General features: G+C 35.9%; 1 protein-coding gene across 3 annotated transcripts in view; it reads left to right on the forward strand.

Moving 5' to 3' along the window:
• The window catches only part of TTC7B (tetratricopeptide repeat domain 7B), a 141,507-nt gene that overhangs the window by 89,041 nt on the left and 29,216 nt on the right, over nt 1-23,250 (forward strand). For 2 of the 3 annotated variants that reach the window (XM_030484706.2, XM_030484707.1), the window contains exons 17-19: nt 2,131-2,228; nt 14,792-14,932; nt 20,602-20,804. In XM_030484706.2, coding sequence (XP_030340566.1) covers nt 2,131-2,228; nt 14,792-14,932; nt 20,602-20,804 — 442 coding nt within the window. Of the gene's footprint in view, nt 1-2,130; nt 2,229-5,524; nt 5,690-14,791; nt 14,933-20,601; nt 20,805-23,250 lie in introns of all 3 variants that reach the window. The other variant, XM_030484708.1, reaches the window with a different exon arrangement.

Raw genomic sequence — 23,250 nt, forward strand, 5'->3', positions numbered from 1 at the left:
GAATGTTGGGGTTTTCTCAAAGATTTAAATATCTTTTATGCTTATTTGAAACAGCTCAATTTGAAACATCTTTTTCTATTCTGAGTTAGACTGAAAACTAATTTTAATGTATCATTTTCCCAATCAGATAAGAACTTTTTTTGGTAAGCAGTGTTTTATGTTAAATATTTCTTCTTGCAATTAATCAGGTTTTGTGAAGTAAATTTGGGTTCAGTGTCCTCAATAATATTTTAATCATGAAAATAAATTATAACTAGATATACCACACAAAGTAAGGGCTAAGTGCAACGCTGTGCCTTAGTTTTGTTCAGCTGATTTAGAACAATTTGTTTTATCTTTCATTGCCATACAAATGTTTTCCTCATGAGATAGTTAATATGAATTTAAAACTTACTTTATGGTACAAGGCTTGGAAGGTTTAAATGTTCATCTTCAGTCTGCTGCTTGAAGTTCATCAGAAAATAGTTCAATTCTTTTCTAGTTCTTAGTTTGCATTAGGAAAACAGAACAAACCACAGTGCCAGTGCTGTGCTTAGAAGATACTTAATGCTAAGTCTGGCTCTCCTTGTCAGCAACTTCTGGCATGTCATTCCTTGTGGATTGAGGAAGTAATTAACACAGTGGTTACCAGAAAATATGCGGCAACTGATGTAACAACTATAGCTGATAGTGTGTGTCCCAGAATGTTCCCTTGTGTTTCCTGTGGATTTCTGTAATAGTATCACTTTGTAAAGAAATCATTCATGCAATAATGTTAGGGCGATGCAAAATTGTATTTATACCATTTTAGTAACAGCTGTACAAAGAGAGGAAGTTATTTCTTGAAGCGTGCAAATATGAAGAGTTGCTGAAAGGCTTCTTGCCCTTTCAGTTCAAATTTGGAAGGGGGGGATTGTAAAATTAGGGCAAATGGAAAGATTCACTGAATTCCAGTCTTGCAGTTTAGATTAATGTTTCTCAGGCTTTACTTAAAGCCTAGGAATTTTGTGGAGTTTTTTCTTTTTGATGAGAATCAGACAAAAGTTTGCAGTCTGCTAAGTTAGGCTAACAGCTCAATTGCTTTAAAGCTTAATTATTTTTAAGTTTGTGGGGTGGTTTTTTTTAAATGAGGTTTTTTTTTTTAAAGTATTAATTGAATGTGAATAGTAGAATTACAATCCTAAAAATGAGATTACTGTATTAACCATAGAATGTTATGAAGTAGTGCCCATATGTGCTTCCTCACACTCTTCTGTCAATGTGTTTCGATATTCGCCTCATCTTAAGGAGAAGGAGCACTTGGTTCTTCAGTCTCTGTTCTTCTGCTGAATCTTTAATAGTAGTTCTAGGAAAAATTAGTTTTCCAGCAAGTGTATCAAGAAGAAGCCTGAGGGACAGATACTGAGTTACAACTGAAGTAGAAACTTAAGAGCATTTCTCAATAGGAACAAACAGTGAAAACCACTGCCTAGGCTTCTGAAGGGTTGGAAGTCTTCAAAATGCCCCTACTGCGCTATTAGGATCAAATTCAACATTAGGCAGTTAGAATGTGTGTGTGTGTGCGTGCGTGTGTGTGTGTGTGTGTTAAAAAAAAACAACAAACAGCAACAATAAAAAAACTCAACAACAAAACCAATCTAAACACTACCCCAAAAAACATCTAGAGATAAAATTGATACCTTTTTATGTAGTTATGACATCTTTATAATATCTTTATCTAAAATTAGATGTCCTGAATTTAGTGTTTCTATTCAGTCTGGGAAAAGCGTGGGTTTTCAAACTCGCATCTCCCATCTTGGGTTCCTGTCAGAGCTGTACCTCATATTATGCAAAAGTTTAAGGTACAATAAATCCTTTCTGTAGTGCTATTAGCTATGAATCAAGTTAAAAGCCTGTATTCCCTTCATGATTGTATTAAGTATGAACACAGGATTGCTGAAGTGAATATGGATTTAGTTTTGCTCAGCTTAATTCTGTTCTAGTGCAGCTGGCTTAATGCACAGTGAGTGGTTAGTGGTGCTTGGTACTAAATTTGTTCATAGCAAGAACTTTTATAGCAAGAATCTTTGTGGGAGGAGGGCAGCATGCAACTTGTATCTCAGTATACAATTGTATATTTTAATAGCTTACAGTTTCTGTACTTCGTTACAGTGATTCTGGACGTGGGAGCAGCCTGTTAGACAGAGCTATTGCTGATAGACGGCAACTTAATACAATTACATTACCAGATTTCAGTGATCCTGAAACAGGTAAGAACTGCATTTGGACAATTGAACAGGTAAAATGGTCTGGCTATAGCTAGATTTTACTTTGGGGGTTTTTTGTTTTATTTTGCGAAATAAAATAATATTTTCATTGTTGTCGTATAAGTGGAAATAGATATTGTGCAGCATAAGATTTTTTCTTTTTTATTTATGAAGTACTTGCTTACCATGTTCTCTGTAAATTAAAATATCTATAGTATAGGTCTTGCTGAGTTTAGTGGTATTTTCTTATGCAAAGGATAAAAATTAGTATGTTGAACTAGCCTATTTGCTGAAGTCATATGCATTTCTTTACATTCAGTACTTGCATGTATTTTATTTTAAAACATAAATTAGAAAAATGTCAAAAAACTTCTAATCTCAAAAAACCTGAAGATAAAATTGCTAATTAAATTAATTAAAATATGCAGTATTTATTAAAATATAATTATATGGGTAGGTTGGCTTACTGTAGACATAGCTTTGACATTATGAGCAAAAATAATTTATTAAAAATTATATATACTGTGATATTTTGATAAACATATCAAAAATTGTGGTGCACAGGTGCACTACATAAAAGCTAAGATTACTACATGTCAGTAAATATTTACAATATGTAATTTGCCTATTTTAACATATTCAGTTATCACAGTGCAAATCGATATGCCCTAAAAGTCATATAACCAAAAAGCAGGTGAGGCATACATCCTGTGAAAATTGCAGAAGGAATTACCATGATGATGCAAGTTCCAGAAACCTTTACAGTATATTACTTGTATGCTGAATACTGTGAGTTTTCTGTTTTATCTCAAAACTGTAGTGTGCTTCTCCTGATGCCTTTCAGATGTGAATTTCTGCTTAGTCACACTTTGACACAAACAGCTTATGGGGAAGTTTCCCAACCCATGAATTAGAATACACTGACCTATAAAGTAAGATACATTGAAATGTGTCATGTTTCTCTTTGTTTAATATCAGAATTATGCAGTTGAAAAAATTCTGATTTAGATATTTAACTTCTGAAAGTTAAATTTGATTTGAACGTTCACTCAATTTTGAAAGCATGTAAGTAAATTAGAAAGTGTTCTATGCTTGCTATAGTGGCAAACAGTTTTGATTACAAAGATCAGGTGACCTGATTTCAAAGAATTGCAATATGATATGGTCTGAAGCATGGCATAATTTACCTTGCTGCCCCGATATGGAATTTTCTGTCTTCTTGTACTCATATAATTAAAATGTATACAATAACATTCTAGCATTCAGTGATCGTTCTATGTTCTAGTCTAGTTCATTGTTTCATTTTAAAGACATAAATAGATTTTAAAGGTTACATGTACATACACAGATAGAAATAGATAATTTATTTTATGCCTTTAAAAAAGTGCTTGTTGGGGGGGCATGTTGTGGGAGTGTTTTTGTGGTTAGCTGTGGGGGTTTTGTTTGTTTTTTTACAAATGGGGACACTTTGGGGTGTCCTATTTTATATGTGCCACAGTTGAGAGCGTAATGAATTGGTGCTTTTTAAAGACTGCATGCTTTTAAGTTAAGATGAACCCTTATCTAAAAGAGTGAGCTTTTCAAGAAGCCCCAAATTCAAATCCTGCAGCCAATACCTTGATTGGAAAATTGCATCTATACATATGTTCTGATTTTTCTAAAAGTTCCAATTTGTCTATTTTTCTGAATCTTGGCTGTGTTGTTACAGCTTATCTCTACTGTCAAGGAGGACAAGGTGGGAAATTTAAAATATGGTGTCCCTATTTGATTATTTTTCTTATAAAAGACAGTTGTGAGGGTGGGGGACATGTGCGTCTGTTCTGTTGGGGGGGGGTGGCTTGGTTTGTTTGTTTTTTAATTGTTAATTTTAGCAGAAGAAAAGTGGTTACAATACCTGTATTCAAATTCTGGTAAGGACTAGAGCTTTGTTATGTACGGTACCTACACAGTAGCATATACATTTAAAAGCTCCATATCCAAGTTTTGTCCAAGATTCTTCATCTAGAACATTATATAAAAATTTTGCAGAAATTAACAGGTTATGGTAATATAAGAATAAAAGAAGTCAAGCTTGTCATAGTGTTTGAGTGAGAAAACTTTAAGCAGACTGTCAAAAAAACATTGTTCGCAAATGGTAGGTGACAGAAATGGTAGATGGTCAAGATGTTACATCTTTATAGACTGAAAGAGCTCGTGCAAATTTTGTGGCTCCCCGGTGTTTAGAAATGCATAAGGAATTTGACAAATAAATAAACAAATATTAAAATAGGAGTATGCAGGAAAGGTATTGTGAAAAATCCTCTTAGGACAGAAATGTCTGCTCCCTGCCTCTTTATACAGTGTAATTCTACCATGTGTAATGCATTTATGTGTGTATATACACATAAAATTTTCCCCTTCCTAACTTTGCTTGCCACCTATGACAATGATGACCCCCTTTGCCTGTATAGTCTGAGTTCAGACAATCTGAGTACCAAGGAACGAGGACTAAAATTCAGATCTGAAGCATTGTGTACTTGCTATTTGAATTCTGAAATCCTTTAAAAAACTACATCTAGCTGTAATGAGTGTATCAACTAAGCACAAGTTGGAATGTAAAAAAAAAAAAAGTCTCTAAAAACAGTTTTTTATAGATCTCTTTCCAATTCCATAATCAGAAATTATTAAATGATTCAAGTTTACATTTGTGTTAAAATTGAAGTATCAGAGAAGTGTATTGTGGATTTGTTACAAGGCTAGCCTCCTACATTCTGATGCCGTGACCAATAACTGGCAAATCTACTTTGTTTGCCTTCTATTTCGTCTAGTTTGCCATGAGTGGCATGCACCCATATTTGTATTATTGCTGAAGGAAACAAATATGGAGAAAAAAAAAGTTTTGATGAATCGGTCACTGAAGTAAAATCTTACAGGGAGTCAGGCACATATCCAAGGGTAGGTATGCATATGCAAATCATTTGAGATTCAATTGACTATTTTGGTTAAGGTAAGTTGCGCTCAATCTTTTAAAAAACAGATTATTTGATTCATTGTGTATTGGTTGCAGTTTTTTGTTGGTTTTGGGGTTTTTTTTATCTAGTTTAGTATGGAAGGAGAGTACATATGAGTACAGGCATTTTTATCTTTTTTTATGTTGTTTTCAGAAAGTGGTATTTATTTTATGTACAAACCATTTCCATCTTACTGAATGGTGTAATAAATGCTTTGCGTTTTTTGGCATCCTGGAGCCCATTAAACCCTGTTGGATCTTTTTTTCTTTCCCGCCACACCCTTACCATTCTCTTTGTTTCGCTTTTTAGCTTCTGATACTTCCTCATCTTCTCTCTCAAGAACAGAGTCTCCTCTCCAACTGTTTGTATCTTCTCATCTTCCTCATCCTCATCCTAAACCAGATACCTTTGTCTGGCCCCATGCAGCCTCTCCATGCTGTGACCAAGTTCCTGAGCCCTGTTCACCTTCTCGCTGTAAATTGGCTTTCTATTCCTGATGGGCGTGTTAGTTTCTGCTGTATTTTTCGGATAATCTTCATAACTGATAAACCATATTTAAACAGTTTAAGTTTCAGCAGAGTGTGAGTGAAATCTGGCTGTTCAGATGCTCTTCATTAAATACTGAATGGGTTTTAAGAGTTTCATCAGGGCAGACTGTCATATTGACCTCAAAAGAGGTAAAGTTACAGACGTATTTGATACTCTGTTCTCATGACTGTTATAGAAAAGGATATGTTTTGGTAAAAGAGGTTATTAGCCAAGGATGCTTTGTAGCATCTGCTGCTGTAAATTGTTTCCATTGCTGGCATCTTTTGCCTAAGAAGCCTGTCCTTTGCACAGAATTTCCTTCTTATCTGTACAGTTTTTAATGACTTAGTTTCAGAAAGCCTTTAGCTAATTGCATCCAAAACCTTCCCTGAAAATTCACGTGAAGGAAAAAAATTGCCTAAATATCAATGTGTATTTTCATATTGCAGGTAAGGCATATTGGAATCATTCAGAGGTATTAGAATAGTGAAAATCAGCATTATGCTATTTCAAGTCAAGAGCCATTCTGTTCATTGAAATGATGCCAATTTAAACATGCTGTAAGATCAATCTCCATGTTGTTTGAATACAAACTGTACAGTAATGCTGCCAGAGTAGTTCAGGTGGCAGGGTAAAATCAACATAATTTTCCAGCCATTTCGTTTTAACTCCTTTTCATTTCTCTAAAGTTCTTCACTCACAGCTTTATGCATAGTGCTGGTTTTGTCACTGCATTTACTATAATCCAATTTTAAGAAATTAGTTTTTGACACCTAGCATTTACCCAATATCATGTCAAAGTTATTAATTCCTAACAAAATGTAGAAAATAAATCATTGACTATTAGCAAAATTCGTTTGTTAAAATACCTGACATGAGAGTTTTGAAATTACTAGCTCATGTGTAAGCCCGTAACTGGAAATTAAGGAAAGTGCTTCCTTCCAGGAAGTCTTTGTCTTACGTTAGTTTAAGTAGTCGAAGTCTGACATTCTTCTTGAAGCATTTGACTAGCTGATTGATTGCTATTACAGGTTTGGGCGTTGTTGAGTTGAACTTGCTCAGACCTACATCCTAGTTAGCATTAAATTACTGTTCTTTACAGAGCTACAAGTTAATACAAACCCACTCAGGAATGAAGGCAAACTGAAAGAATGCAGAAGCCCAAGCACAGATTATGTAAAGCCCAAGTTTTCCATTTCCAACCTACTGTATCCTCAGGGAAAGGAGCTTCCATCGTATGCATGAGAAGCAGTGGAACCATGAAAAAACCCAGATATTGAAGTCCTTTGTATAGTGTAAATAATTGATGGAAGTGAAAGCTCTCTATCTTTGAGTAAGTAGAGATTTGCCAAGATGCTTATAGCATGTTAGTATGGTTACCAGACCTGAAAATCTCATGTTCTATATCTTGCTCAGTTCAAATTTTATTCTAGTGAAAGAAGCAAAATGCATTTTGTATTATTGACCTGACTTCCAATTTCTGTTGAACCAGAACATTATTTTAGAGATGTAGCAAAGGTTCTGTAAAAATATTTATTGTAAACAGTAATCTTCTTTCATTTTTTTTTTTATCTTTTGAAACCCTATAAACCTGATTTACAGTTTGAAGATTATCAGAAGTCCTCTGTATTTCTTGGAGTTCTTGGTGTATTTTTTGGTTTGGGTTTTTTGTTGGGGTTTTGTTTGTTTTGGGTTTTTTTTGTTTGTTTGTTTGGTTGGTTGGTTTTATTTTGTTTTGGTTTCATTTTTTGTCTTAAGGGGGTTTTCCCCTCCCTCTTACTTTGAATTTTAATTTGTGGTTTGATCTGTTCAAAGGCAATCCATCAGATGCTTACTTTCATGGTTTTTACTCCCTTTTTTCAGTTTGTAAGTAGTGTTCACTGTGGGGTTCTATTAATATCTTAAGGACTTAAATCACCTTTTGCTTTACCACGAAACACACATTTTGTTCATCATTAGTGGAAGTTTGGTAGTGTATAAAGCAAGGCTGATGCTCTTTGCCCATTCAGTCACCCCAAGGTCTGTAATCTTACAAGATCTGAATGCACTCAACTAACACTTGCATTTAATAATTAAAGAGGCAGTATTCATTTCTAGAGGACTGCAAATAAAGATATATTAGGAAGGTCTTGTATAACATAATGGCCAGCTGCCAGAATGTTTTATTAGAGAAAATTTTATGCCACTGCTGTTCCTAAGTAGTGTGTTGGTCCAGAACGCACATTGCAACTGCTGTCATGAGTCATAATAAACTACTGCTTTCTCTTGTGGTACAAATTTTGCTTGTAGAATAAATCTCTTAAGAGGACACTTTAAAATAATGAAATGATGAAAACAAGCTAAATAGGAGAGAATGAAGAATATATATCAATAGAAGTAACTGCTGCTTTAACCAGGATGTGAAATAATGACCTTTTTCTCTAACCAATTACATTATGAAGTTGCGTGTTTACCCTTGAATAGTAAATTATAGGATTTTTTTTTTTTCACTTATTACTTTATTTTTTCATAGATTTTTATGAGGTAGTGCAGGAGACCAATTTGGAGGACAGAAGAAAAGTAAGAAACTGCATAAACCGGCATGTTTGACAGTTGCTGAGCACGTAAAATCTTTTTCAAAGAGCTGAGAGGATGCTGTATAAATGATGCTGCCCATACCTGACTACTAATATCTCCATGCATAACTTTGTACCAAAAGTTAAGCTAGCTTTGTAATTTGTGATTGTGAAAGGTGTCTCTGACGCTTAATGAATTTTATCAGAAAGATTGTTAATTTTGGCTAAACCTGCTGCTCTATCTTACCAAATGCAGCACTTCAGTGATGTATTAGTCCTGCAGAAGGTACTGCCTCTTTGTATCATGCAATTATTTTTTTAGCACAGAGTTCGCTGAATGTCACACCACTAATGTTCGTACTGCCAGCTTTGTATGCATGTAAAGTTGAAAGTCATGGGGGTTTTCCTCTTTTCTCCTGCATGAGCATTTCTCTTAAAGCATTTTTTTATTTTATGTAAACGTTGAAACATTGAAAACGTGATGAATGTAAAACTGTTTAGTAATACTGTCTTTTATGATAGAAAAAGAAATCCTTTTATAGTGTTTTTGTCAGTTGATATAAATGTGTTTCATCAAGGATGACAGTCTATTCGTTTACTCATTTTCAGAAGGAAAATTTGATGTACATAGCGAAGTTGTTTCGTGTTCCTCCAGGCCTGCATGCCAACTAAGTGCTGATAGAGTCCATGTCTTAGTTCATGTCCGTTGGGCTATGTTGTGAAGAATGTATTGGGAAATGACCAAGGAAAGAACTGAAGAAGTCATAACATGCTTATTTACATAGGGTGACCTGTAAATGGTATTTGAAAAATGGGTTTCATGAAGACTTTCCTGTAATATTTATCTTAAGAAAAGCCTGAAGAGAATAAATTGAACACTTTGTTGTTCACAGAAATTGAACTGTAGGTGTGAGTTGGAAAAGAAAGGTTACTGTGAGATAACTTCTTGGTTAAATTGTGTACAAGGCTGTTGAGAAGTTTTCTATTTGAGAATGAATTGCAAGCCAGCCATGTGCTGGGCTGCATCAAAAGGAGCGTGACCAGCAGGTTGAGGGAGGTGATTCTGCCCCTCTACTCTGGTCTCGTGAGACCTCACCTGCAGTACTGTGTTCAGCTCTGGGGCCCCCAACACAAGAGGGACGTGGACCTGCTTGAGTAAGTCCAGAGGAGGGGACACAAAGATGATCAGAGGGCTGGAGCACCTCTCCCATGAAGACAGGCTGAGAGAGTTTTGCTTGTTCGGTCAGGACAAGAGAAGGCTCAGGAGAGACCTTAGAGCAGCCTTCCAGTACCTAATGGGGGCCTACAAGAAATCTGAAGAGGGACTTTTTACAAGGGTATGCGGTGACAGGATAAGAGGGAATCGTTTTAAACTGAAGGAGGGCAGATTGAGATTAGATGTTAGGAAGAAATTCTTTACTATGAGGGTGGTGAGGTACTGGAACAAGTTGCCCAGAGAAGTTGTGGATGCCCCATTCCTGGCAGTGTTCAAGCCCAGGTTGGATGGGGCTTTGAGCAGCCTGGTCTAGTGGAAGGTGTCCCTGCATATTACAGGGAGGTTGGAACTGGATGATCTAGTCCCAACCCTAACCATTCCATGATTCAGTGATTCTATAACCATGGTTCTTGCAGATACTGTGTTAATATTGTGAGTAGAAACTGTAAATTCTGGACAAATGTCATTATAGGAAACGTCAGTTGAAGGTTATACCTTGTTGGTTTAGAAACATTTTGTTATGATTAAGACCACCTGTCACACTTTGCAGTGTGTAACGTGATTGTGATTCCAGATGATAATCAATAAGTAATTTAAGTAGTGAATTCTAGACCTTGCAAAGACAGTTCCTTGAAGACAAGCTTCAGAACAAAACTAAATAAATGCAAGTGAGTTGCGAGGACCATTTTGGTGACATATTACTTTTCCAGACTTCATGCTTTTATATTTCTAACTAAACACTCTTTGCTACTTGTGGTATTTTAATTTAATTTTTTTTTTATTCTTAAGTGTCATGCTATAACAGCAGGTCTAGAAGTTGTATGAGAAGAGCAAGGATACCTGTGTGTGTGAAAGATATGGTAAAATTTTAAACCAGAAATTACTGCTACTCTCTATCTGAGCATTTGAAGGAAGCTACAACTGAGTGAATTGTGACACCAATAGTGAGACTATGTTTGTGTTTGACTGAAAGTACTGAACACAGACCGAAGAAAATAAAATGCAGATAAGGGTGGGAAGAGAGAGCAGAGATAATGACTAAACAAGAGGGAGCCTCCAAATAAGTAACTGGCTCCATCGAATCTGTGAGATCCTCTCTTTACCCTTAGTTTCTTACAAACCATTATGTATCTTTACAAGTTGTAGCTGAAATTACTGTACATTTTAGAATGTAATGTGACTATAAAGATCTGAATCTGTAACTGTCTGGGTTAGAACAACAGACAAATAGTTCACAGAAGTTAGTTCAAATAAGAAAAGGGTTTAATAAAATTTGGTGGAAGGACAGAAAAAGCTTTTTAGGAGACAGAATCTTTAATTGATCTTTCAATGATATTTAGTTGTCTGTAAAATGAAAGCTGACTAATTGTGTTTTAACAGAAGGGACCAAAAATGAGTCAGATGACAGCTAATTGTGGCAATCCTAAAGAAGCATTTAGGGGTTTATGGGTTAGAGCTATCAGCATGAGTGCAATATACCTGAAAGACACCAGATTTGGCAGTGTCAAAAAACTACTTTTATTTAATGAAAAAAAAAGTTAGTAGCAAAGATGTAAAAGTGTGATAAAGGGTTGTCCTGGGTTCAGCTATAGCAGTCATTTTTCTCCTTCTTAGTAGCTGGTGCAGTGCTGTGTTTTTTAACTTTCAGCCTGGGAACAATGCTGATAACACTGATGTTTTCAGTTGTTGCAAAAGTCTAATGGAGAGTAGAGACTAACAGTAGACTATCGTGGCCTGAACGAAGTCACACCACCATTGAGTGCTGCCGTACCGGACATGCTAGAACTTCAATATGAACTGGAGTCAAAGGCAGCCAAGTGGTATGCCACAATTGATATTGCAAATGCATTTTTCTCAATCCCTTTGGCAGCAGAATGCAGGCCACAGTTTGCTTTCACTTGGAGGGGCGTCCAGTACACTTGGAACCGACTGCCCCGGGGGTGGAAACACAGCACAGAGCCCGTGTGCCGTGGTACCGCGGGGGTGATGCCGTGACTCGGATTCAAACCGAGGTTGCTGCGGCCACAACGCAGAGTACTAACCACTATATGATCATGGCGCGCTACAGTGGCTGTGCTGGTTACATATGCAAGGCTGTACTAGAGGTTATCTCTCCTCGTTTTGGAAACTGTATAGCCCTGTGCTTGATATCTATCTTAATAGCCACTGCAAGGAGAGTTTTTAAAGAAACAAAACCAAACAAAAAAACCCAATTATTCACAGAATCACAGAATAGCCAGGGTTGGAAAGGACCTTAAGATCATCTAGTTCCAACCCCCCTGCCATGGGCAGGGACACCTCACACTAGACCACGTCGTCCAAGGCTCTGTCCAACCTGGCCTTGAACACCACCAGGGATGGAGCATTCACAACTTCCTTGGGCAACCCATTCCAGTGCCTCACCGCCTTCACCATAAAGAACTTCTTCCTTATATCTAGTCTAAACTTCCCCTGTTTAAGTTTGAACCCATTACCCCTTGTCCTACCACTACACTCCCTAACAAAGAGTCCCTCCCCAGCATCCTTATAGGCCCCCTTCAGATACTGGAAGGCTGCTATGAGGTCTCCACGCAGCCTTCTCTTCTCCAGGCTGAACAGCCCCAACTTTCTCAGCCTGTCTTCATACGGGAGGTGCTCCAGCCCCCTGATCATCCTCGTGGACCCTCCTCTGGACTTGCTCCAGCAGCACCATGTCCTTTTTATGTTGAGGATTGTTGCTGCTCTTGTGCTGTTTTTCAACATCCTTTATTTCTTTACATTTTAAATAAGAGTGAAGCATGAAGGATTTCAAAGGCTGGGATGTCCAAACAGCACTGGAGAAGATTATACCAAGTTTCTTTATGCTGATTAACATTGATCTTTAAAATTAAACTCCCAGAATCCATTTATTTGGGATGTTGTTTAGAGGCAGCTTAAATTTAGTTGATAATGTTGAAAAATCTGCAGTCTGGGTTTCTAAAACAGTTACTTGATCCATGTTGAATTTTAGATTATTAATATTCATTATTAATTTAGAATATGTTTTTATGTCAGTTGTATTAATTTAGTGAAAGATATGAAGTAACTGTTTTCTAGTAGTTTTATTGAAGGACACTTGAAGACTATTACTTTGTATATATGTGTATGTTCTTCAGAGAACTAATTGCTGCAATATGTTAAGGGATACTTTTTTCCTAAACAGAAAATAGAAGCAGTTTGAAAAGTAACACTTTGGGAAAAAAAAATCTAAAAAGATTGTTTTTTCAAAAAAATGGTTTTTGTTTTTTCTACCACTCAGAATAAAGTCCAGGATAGGACTCAATTACCATAGGAAGCACTTGGTATCCACTCTGTTTTAACTTTAACATAGGTGGTACTGCAACTCATAAGAATTTTATCTCAGCATAGTTCTTTTTTATATGGAAATTGATGTACAAAAAGTTTTAATAATGCATTACCATATGTGGTTTATGGTTAAGTACTAGAGGCTTGAAATCTAACAGCACACTTTCTAGATGAAATAACCTGTGGCCTGGCCAGCAGCCAGAGTCTTTGCTGTAAATAGAAAATATAGGCCCTTCTTAACACTAAATTGAACACTTGCTTTTCAGAAGGAAGGAATTAGATGGTATCCTTTGTGTCAGTGAATCACACCTTTTCTTTACAAATTCTTCCAGATGGATGAGGAGGCTTTTTCACTATTAGTCCCTGGAAGGCTAACAAGTGACAGGCTGCAGTGGCATGCATTTAGACAAGGAAAGGATTTCTGGTGCTTATTAATGGTGCCTTTGCTGATATTTTTCTTGGAATACACTCCACATGCTTCTTGCTTAGACTTCCCTTTTATATGTCTTTAGAAGTTAAGCCTTAAAGACAAGAAACACAAAAACTTTAGTAAGTGTTCAACCCTGCAGGCTGGAGTTTGAGTCATTTAATTAGCCAGTAAAGAAAAGCAAACTCCATGGCCAGATACTGTTTCAGGTCTTCAGGGCAATTCCTTGTTCATAATGAAATATGAAATGGTAACTATGTCCTATGCTGCTTTCACCTTGTTTCTGTCAGTTAAGGATTGCACACCTACAGACAATCTTTCTCTTCCCACTGATCTGTCTACTAGGAATTTCTTCTGCTTTTCTGGTTTGCTGATTTATGTCATTACACTGAAGAATTTATGGTTTATGTGGCAAATCCCTTCTTGTTAAAATTCTTAGAAAGCCTGTGATATTAAGAGCGAAGGTTTCATTTATTTCTTAAATGCTAGTGATGAGGATGTGGTTGTGGGGTGCAGTACAACCTGTATGGGATTCAGTACTTTCTTTTGGGGTACCTACCATTCTTGACCATTACAGATATGCTGATGGGCTTAAAAGACTTCTCATCTATTCCAATATGAAATATTTCAATTCCATTATTTATCAATATCAGGCCTAGTCAGTGTGAGATTTTGTAATTTGTAATTCTAAACCAGCTAGAGATACGTTGAAGCTTAGATGGCAAGAAGGAGTGTAGCTTAAAATATTCATGGTCTTGATTTAAAAAAATAAATCATGACTAAATGTGCTGTCAGTACTTGGCTATCCAAATTACAGTTGCCATTAGATATTCTTTAGTTACAGAAGCTTTTTTAATTCCAGTACTTTGAAAAGGGTAGTATTTGCCAATGAGATTCTAATCTAAATTGTAAATGCTTAATTTTAAGGGAATTATCCTTTATTTAGTATGCTTTGGGAATGTTCTTTATGCAAAGTACTTTTTTGCCACAAGGCATTTTAACTTGGCCGCCTTGATCAGCTAAGGTTTACGTTCAGTGCAGTTTAATTGGGTATTTGTGCTGGGGTATGATGTGATCTTGTATATTTTAGGTCGCTGGGTTTTTTACTGTTATTAGTCTTAAAATAGCCCTCTAATTGCACTCTCTGGAAAGACATAGCAATTACTAAGATCAAAGTGCATGCAGCAACCTGAAGATTGCAGTGTATGATTCCATCACAAAACTTTTTTTGGATCATACATTGCCAGAAAAGAGGTGTCAAGTTTAATGGAGAGTATTCATAGTAGCAACCCAAAAGAGTGTCAGGTATCGTTAACAATGTTCAGTGTGGTTTCTATGTAGTCTTTCAGACCAGTATAAAAACTTTCATAACAAGGAAGATTAATCTGACATTTCAAAAACTTTCTCTGAAACAGTTCATGTAAATTAAATCTTGAGGAGTTTTTGGAGGTTACAATTAAATGCTTTATGCAATGTGTATGGTATTCATTCTTTCTATGATGGTAATTTTTTTATTACTTCTACAGGTTCAGTCCATGCCACATCCATAGCAGCTTCCAGAGTGGAGCAAGCACTGTCTGAGGTTGCATCATCTCTGCAAAGCAGTGCCCCTAAACAAGGTCCTCTGCATCCTTGGATGACTCTGGCTCAAATATGGCTTCATGCAGGTAACATGTGGCAGTAAAATTCTTTCTTGTCCTTTCCCCTCCCCTTTCTTGCTAGCCTAAGGACTTGCAGATATCTGTTGTTTTCATTCAGAATCTGTTATCACTTGTCAGATCCAATTTTTTCCAGGTGTGTGTGTGGCACTGGAGCAAGTCAAGAAAGACAAAGTACATTAGAGTTGCTCCATTTATGTAAGATAAGGCATTAGTTTATAATGTAGCTGCTGTCAGTGGAGTCATATCTTCTGTAGAACAAAGGCAACACTCTCTTCCTTGAAGAGAATTCCTGTGAAGAATTTAGTTTCTGAAGTACCTTGAGTATTTTATTATTTGGAAATTGAGATGCCCTAATTCTGTTTGTTGGAAAAAAAAAATTTGTAAGATTATTGAATAGGGTTCCTGCTACTAGAAAAGCTTTATCATTGAAAATAACTGCATATGTAAAAAAAATAAAGCGTAGTAGTACTATTGAGCAACCTGTGTCTTGCAGCTGTGATGATGAGCTCTCATTTAGTTCTCTTCCTTCTAGCTTCATTAACGTAGAAGACCTAGGATTGGTTTTCTAAATGTGGAGTCATCTGGAGTGGGTTTAGTATTGTTATGCTGCTTCAAGTCTCAAGCTAAATGCAATATCACAAGTGGCTGTTCTATAAAATTTTAAGCAGAAAATTATGATCCAGTGTATTTTTACACAGTTGAAAATGTATACCTTGCAATTGTTTTTATTGATACTTGCATCAGAAAGGTGTAATTTAGAAATCAGTCAGCAATTGTTCTGCTTTGGTCTGCTCTCAGACCTGAGCATTTTTCAGTGACATAATTATTTTTTTTTCTTCATGTTACATTCAACAAAACAATGCTGTAGTTCTTAGCGTTTTAATTTACGTATTTTGCATAAACAGTTTTACTGTGTGAAAGTCACACAGGGCAATGTCTGCCAGTTATTAATTAGTATTGTAGAGAAAAAGCTTAGAAAATTGGAAAGAAAAAGCAATGATAGTGATTAAGAATAGTGATCTCATCTGGGGTGGAAGGGCTCCTTGAAAGCAACACAAATTAGAACAAAGCAAGGTCCACCAGGGCATAGGTTTGTCACATGCCCTGCATCATGGCATCATTGATTTTAAAAGTTTATAGACCATCACAAATGGCCATCTACAGTAACTCTTAGCATCTCTAATGCTGATAATTTTTCAACCTTCCTTGACAGCTTATTCCACTGCTTATTTTCTGTTTCTTAATTTTTGTTGGTCATGTCCTGTTGCTGCTTATCCAGGCCATGCAAGTGACTGCTACTGTCTTGCCCACAAAGGAGAGGTCTGGACACACTTTGGTGATTGCTTTCTAGTTCACATCTCAGTCAGGTTTTCATACACATTGGTGGTCTGCTGCTGCAATCTGCTGCACAGACCACTTTCCACTCTCAAAAATACCTCTCTCAGCAAGCATCGTCTGTAGGCCATATTTGTGATTCCCAGCAGCAGGAAGCATGGGTGAGAAGTACGAGAGAGTTGGGTTGGAGAATGAACTAAAGTCTTAAAGATCCAGGATAAAGACACAATAAAGTATGAAGAGTGCTCTGGCTCTGTGTATGGGGGGCAATTAAAATAAAAAACAAGAAATGAAAGGGAGCCGTTGTCTGCCTTTGGAGAAGGTACTGCAACCTGAAGTCTACTTCCTCTCTACTTTGGAACGATGCTGTTCTTGATGCTTCTGCTGGCAATTTGTGCTGCATTTCAGAGTGTTTAGGTATCAAGCTATTCAGCTACTTGTCCTGCTACAGAAAGGCTCTTTACTGTAGGAACATTCAGAATAAGTTTTCCTCCCAGAAGCATATAAAAGCTGATATTCTGGAAGGTATCTTCATCAGTGTGTAAGGGTTACTTGCATAGAAAACAGTGATAAAATTACTTAACACCTTACAGCACATGTTCTTTAAATAAAAGTGAAGCTTTACTGTTGGGGAATTGCTTCCTTTTTGAGACACATGCCACATTTAACTATTTTGACACCCTGTATGGTTTTACTTCTTGGGGAGAAGAGTAAAAGGGGGATCTTTAAAAAGCTTGAAGTCTTAAAATGCAACAATTGAGAATTATTATTCCTGTAGGATTATAGAGACATGGAAGAGTTCTAATACATGCAAAACCTAGTGGAATATATTTACCCAAACTAATACATATGATGTGAAAATGAAAGAAAATACTTTTTCTTACAGATACGCAATGTCATTCCAGCTGTCATTAGTATAAATGAGTGTAGTATTCAGTCCTAAGAAGTTGATTTTACACACAGTAACTGGCTTTTAATATTTCATCTTGTGTTTATTAATGGACTGTTTCAGCCTTTCATTTCTGGGCATAAAGCGTAAAGGCGGAAAATCCAGCTTATTTTAAATGTGAAACAAAATTACTTCTACATTTAGTACATTCTCCAGTAACTCACTATTAAAAACCAGACCTGTTCCCTAAATGATCAGTGGCTGTGATGGTCCTTTGAGAAATGTATCAAGACTGAACTCAATACTGATATGCAGCTTGACTGGAAAATAGATTGATTTCTTAATAAATGCAAGTGTAAGTGCTGCAAGGGTTTGAACCAGAAGGCATTATTCATGTTCTCTAGGTGGAGACATTCAGAAGAGCATATCAGACTTGGCACCTCGTTTCCCTTCAAACTACTGCCCCGTCACATTTTCCTACAAAATCTGCTGGCACTTATCAGTTTTCCACAACTGATTTATTTGAATTTTCCATGTTGGTTTTTAAGATTTGTATTCAGTTTGAAATCATTATCTCAGAATGAACAGTTTTCGTTCAGTTTCAGAAATTTCTTGAATGAACTTTAAAGCTTTACACCTAGCCACAAGCTCAACTTTCATTGTTTCATAGTTTTTTCAGAAAGCCTGCTCTATATTCTGTTGGGGTGGCATAACTTCTGATAGCGAAAAGGAGGAGTTATTTTTAAAACAAGCCTATAATAACTTTAAACACAAAGGAATTATTTTGTTTAAATTTAATACTTTTAGGAAGGTCTGTTAATAACTGTCAAGTTTCTCTGCTGCAGTTAGTAAGCAAGACAGCAAGATTTAGTATATCTTACAGTAACCTAAGACTAATTTATAAGCAGTATTGCAGCCTTAATTGACTAGTGTTAAAAGCCATTGCTACCATATTTGTTTCCCCTCAAGGAATACATGATTTCAACTGCAATCTGTTAAATTAGCCAATCTCTACTTTTTTTTCAGTCTGGAATTATTGTGGTAGTGGATAATCACTTACTCAAGTAATTTTTTAGTTTCTACACATTATTTGCTAGTAATCATAGCTTTTACTTAGTACCTTTACAGTCTGTGTAAGTTATGTTTTTCCTAACTATCTTCTTACTAAACAATTTGGGAGTGTGTATTTAAAACTGTTTCAAGTCTGATGATGCTGGAGAGGAGACGATAACACCAGCAGAGCTCCAATGGTTAGCATTTAAATAATGTAGTATATTTTATATTCACTGAAATCTTCTTTCTCATGCAATATATTGACTGTGGAGCTTTTAGAAAAGCACTTGAGAATGAAGTACCCAGAGCTTTTCCAAAATATTTTAGGGTTTTTAAAAAAAAAAAAAAAACCCTCTCGGTACAATTCACATTTTATGCTGTATGTCCAGCTCTCAAATTATGGCTACAACTTGCTCTTTGGATTCTACCAGCACTTAGTAAAAGTAAAATCCTAGAAAAAATAATTTATCACAAATTTAGATTTTTATTTTAAAATTTTATCCCTTCATTATCTTCTAGGTTTGCTATTCTTCAGTTATATAGTACCATCTCTGACTAGGTGAGATGGTTCTTCGAGGGTCAGGGAAAAAACAAAGTGTTGTGGGATCTGCAATTTCATGTTTTAGTTCTTCATGTGGATATTTTTCCATTAAAAAACATTTCATTAGTTTCTAAAAATATACTGCATTAATCCCTACATCCATATGGAAATACTGTTTATGTTATGTAGAATGTGTTCTGTGAAATTACTGAGTCAACTTAGGAGCAAAATAATGCACTTTTGCTAAAAATATATATATGTTCTCCCATCAATAGGATAAGGTCTTAGAGGAGGAAAACTATTTACTCCAGCAACCCTACAAAAATTGGTTAAAAAAAAAAAAAAAAGGAAAATTAGTAGGACCTTTAAACTGTGCTTACTCACCAGCTGCTACTGAAAGTCTGGTTTTTGTTAGTCATTATAAATTGATTTTTATTAAAATAATTATAAATATTCATAGCAGGTATTGCCTGTAAGTTAAGGTTTATACACTCTGCTGTACTGAAGTTGTCTAGTTCGGGATACTATAAAGTTTGATGCAATTATCTCAGAATAAAGCTCCTTTAAAGGCACTCAGACATCAGCCCCCTTCAGAGTTTTAGGCATAATCACAAATCCACTACTGTAGTGTGAGATCCTGATCTGACAGCCTTTAAACCAAGATGGGTGGCCTTGTACTGTACAGTGAGAAGCATGTCTTGAACAGTGATAGATCACTTTGCTGTTTTGATGAAGCATTTAGATTTAAACCTTAATCTAGAAGACTTGTACAGTGTGATACAGTAGAATGCACTTATACCATTACTTTGAGGTTCAGTTTTTCTAGGGTCTATACCAATGTAAAAGAACTAGATAACCCAAGCCAGAACCTTTGTTATCTTTTTCTTTCATATAGTATTTCTTTATTCCTCTCTTCTCCTACTCTTTCAGCAAGAGATTAAGATAATCCAGCAGGGTAGTGAAATAGCAGTGTTGAAGAGTGTCATAAGAGCTATTGAAGGCAAATACTTCTATTGTAAGTTGTTAATCGCTTACTGAATGAACCTTTTTTTCCCTTCTAGTCAATCTGATTTGGACAAGTATGTGTCAGGCTACTTTCTGCTTTCCTCAGGAGTGATTTATGTTAAATTAAATACAGCTTCTTTATTTGGAAAAAAAAAAAAAAAAGGGCAAGCAAGCTACAGAGTTAAATGTTTTTAGCTTCTGGAGGATATCGTAGATAAAATGCGTGGAAATATGAGCAAATTTTATCAAATCAGAACACCGATTAAGCGTTTCACATCTGCTGCTAACTTAACGAGGAAACTTTTCATATCAAATAACATTTTATTTCTTTAGAATACTCTGAGGTAGGAAACTTAGAACCAGGCTCGCCATTTAGTGGTTGGTAGCTGGAGCAATTGCCACTGCTTCCTTAATGGCTGACATGAAAAATTCAGGAAACCCCATAATTAGTTGTGTTCTCTTAGCTACTGTAAGGATCTCTGTGTGCTGTTTTGTGTTGGGGTTTTGGTTCTTAAATAGTACTGGAATGCTGGCATGCTCATATCTTAAAAATAAAACTGAAATGAAAAAATCCTAGACTTCAGTTAAATATAACAAACTCTGAATGTTTTCTGGTGTTTAAAACAGCCATTCAGAGGTTCAAATTCCTATCACATTTAGTAAAGCAATTTTCCTAAAAGAATAATTAATTTAAAATAATTTGTGTAATAATTTCTCTTAAGCTGCAAAAATTTTGGGGGAAAACACCCTTTGTTTAGAATGAAACTATTTACAAATACAGCACAGTGACAAGATCTAGTCATGGTATGATGAAGCAAGAATTGTTCATTGGTCCTCACATTCCTTCCACAGCTGAAGTCTACATAGGAATTGGGAAGCCTGCTGAGGCCACAGCATGTACCCAGGAAGCAGCTAATCTCTTTCCAATGTCGCACTATGTTCTCTACATGAGAGGTCAGGTGGCCGAACTTCGTGGAAATATCGATGAAGCCAAACGCTGGTATGAAGAGGCCTTATCTATTAGTCCTACCCATGTGAAAAGCATGCAGAGGCTGGTAAGTCTTGAGCCCACATTCCTAACTACTTTGTTTCAACGGATAACTGTGTTGTGAAAATCTTAACTTGGTATGGATAACCCATAGCTTATGAGTTTTGGGTACGTATTCTTATTAGCAGAATAGCTTTGGAAACAGTCTTCTCTGACTTCTTATTCTCTTTTCTGTGCTTGTTGGGACATAAAAAGGATCTGCAGGCAGTAAGACTATTTCAGTCCTAACAGAGACTGCAGAAAAAGAAGTCATTTGCATCTGCCTAATGTTCAGTGCTGTTGGGAGATAAAGTTGGCTCATGGTAAGAGAAGAGTTGGATACTGTAGTCTAGAGGAAAGACCAGTTGTTCTGCTTCTAATTCCAAATTAAAGGTTGAATTCTACATGTTGATTGATTCCCTTCATGCTACGTGATTTCTTGAATTTTTGAAAGGTAGAGAATCAATCTTGCCCTCAAAGGAGTGTGTAGCTTTAAGTATGAAGGTGCCTTCTCCAGCATAAATGCATAAGTTTGTTTATATACATGTATATATTCTGTGCTTATTCTGTTAGGAAAATTACTTTCTCTTTTTAATCCAGTTTTTTTCCAGATAGAGCAGAGTAGAACAGCTGCAGTCAGCTTCTTACCCAATCTTTTTGTTCAGAAGTAGAAGCTGGTTTCTGCCTAGGTGCTTATAAATTATTCAGAGAAATTTCTCGTGCATCCCTGAGGGGAACATATAAGACAAAAGATCAGATAGGAAGGCACCACAGGGTAAGATTTTTGTTTCACCTTTTCAGCATTTCAAGATATTTGAGCCTACTGACGAGTGCCAAGAGGTTCATTTTTCTCAAGAAGCAGGAAGTTGACCTAAAGCAGTGCAGCTCAGTGAAAATGAAAGCTTATGTTTCTCCAGATATCTTTTTGCCCCTCCTCTGAATCCACCTTGGAATAAATAGTCTGTAAACATACAATGCTCTTCAGAAGGACTCAGAAATTAGCTGTTTTAAGAAGCACGTGAGATGAAAATTACTGTGCTTACAATCTGGTTCCCATTTTATGAGCTTTTCTGTTTGAGTGCAGGCTGGAGGATAACTATCCATTTCATTGGATTGGCCAGCCCTTTTTAGGCATTCTTGTACTTTAAAATTTTTTTTAAAGATTTCTCTATTACTGTAGGCCTTTTCTATATGATGATGTTCTAAGATGCTGAGAGATTTATGCTGCTGAAATATAAATATTAAAGATGTGTGCTATAAAAATACCTGTCTGAGTAATTCCACATGGGGAAAAAATACAAGATTCTGTATCCTTCTTAATCTTTTGACTACTGCAAAAAGTATTTTTGAGGAGGAAGTTTTTGGTGTTTACTCTTGCCTGTGTTTGTAGATGAATATCTGTACATGTGAACGGTTTGTTTGTGTCTGTTTACCTATTTATTATAAAGACACATGATCTCAGTAGCAGGGGAGCTATAGCAACAGCATTGTGGAGGTACCAGCCTCTATAACAACAGCTGAACCATTAACTTGCAATATTTGCATTCACAATTCTAAGCTGTTTATGAACCATCAGTTTATGAACCAAAGTTCTGTGAAAAAAATACCTTATTTTCTGTGATTAATTTGATATTAAAAAATATTTTATATGGCTTTCTAGGAATGCTTAGAAAGCAATATAAAATGCTACTGTTTCAGCATAAGAGTTACCTTAGAGCTTAGATTTATTTAATAAGCTTTGGTGAATTTCTTTTTTTTTGGGCAAATATCAAGTATAGATCATAACAACTTTATGTATAAAATGCAACAAAAAGGAAATAAGATTTAAGGATGGCACAAGTGCTAGCATATAGCATACATATCCAGCCCTGCCTCTACAAGAAAAATTACTTGAAATACTTGAACCTGAAATCAGTTTAGAAGGGTTTTTTATTTTTAATTAAAATTTTAGAATGAGCGACATCTGACATTTAGTAAAATTTCCTGATGCTAGTGGTTTAGAAACTGGATCTTTGATTTGCAATTATTTGAAGTTGTCCAAAGAACAAAAACTAAACAAAATGTTTGTTTATATTTGTATGAACAAGAATGGCTTATTGGGAATAGGCAAGATTCCTCCTTTTGTAATCCATCCTTTTAATGGTGATGAAAAATTAAACTTTGAAGCTTTACTGGTTTTCAGTATAAATTTTTGGCTGTAACTCTTTAACTGCTTATTTCTGAATACGTTCTACTGTTTCTACACAGAAATAGCCTTATTAATCTAAATTACTGAAGAAATGTGTGAAGACTAGAAAGTCTCCTTCAGAAGAAGACTTCACAGAGAGTTTAGTCTTGGGGCTTAAGAACTGATGTGCTTCTCCTGTGATCTGGAGCATGTGTTGTACTTTGGAGTTTCTGCATAAATACTCTTGTATTTGTCTCAAGTGCAGACTCCGTATTCTGTTAATGTGAACATTAGACATGCTCTTTGC

The sequence above is a fragment of the Strigops habroptila genome, chromosome 4 (assembly GCF_004027225.2).
Source record: "Strigops habroptila isolate Jane chromosome 4, bStrHab1.2.pri, whole genome shotgun sequence".
Lineage (NCBI taxonomy): Eukaryota > Metazoa > Chordata > Aves > Psittaciformes > Psittacidae > Strigops > Strigops habroptila.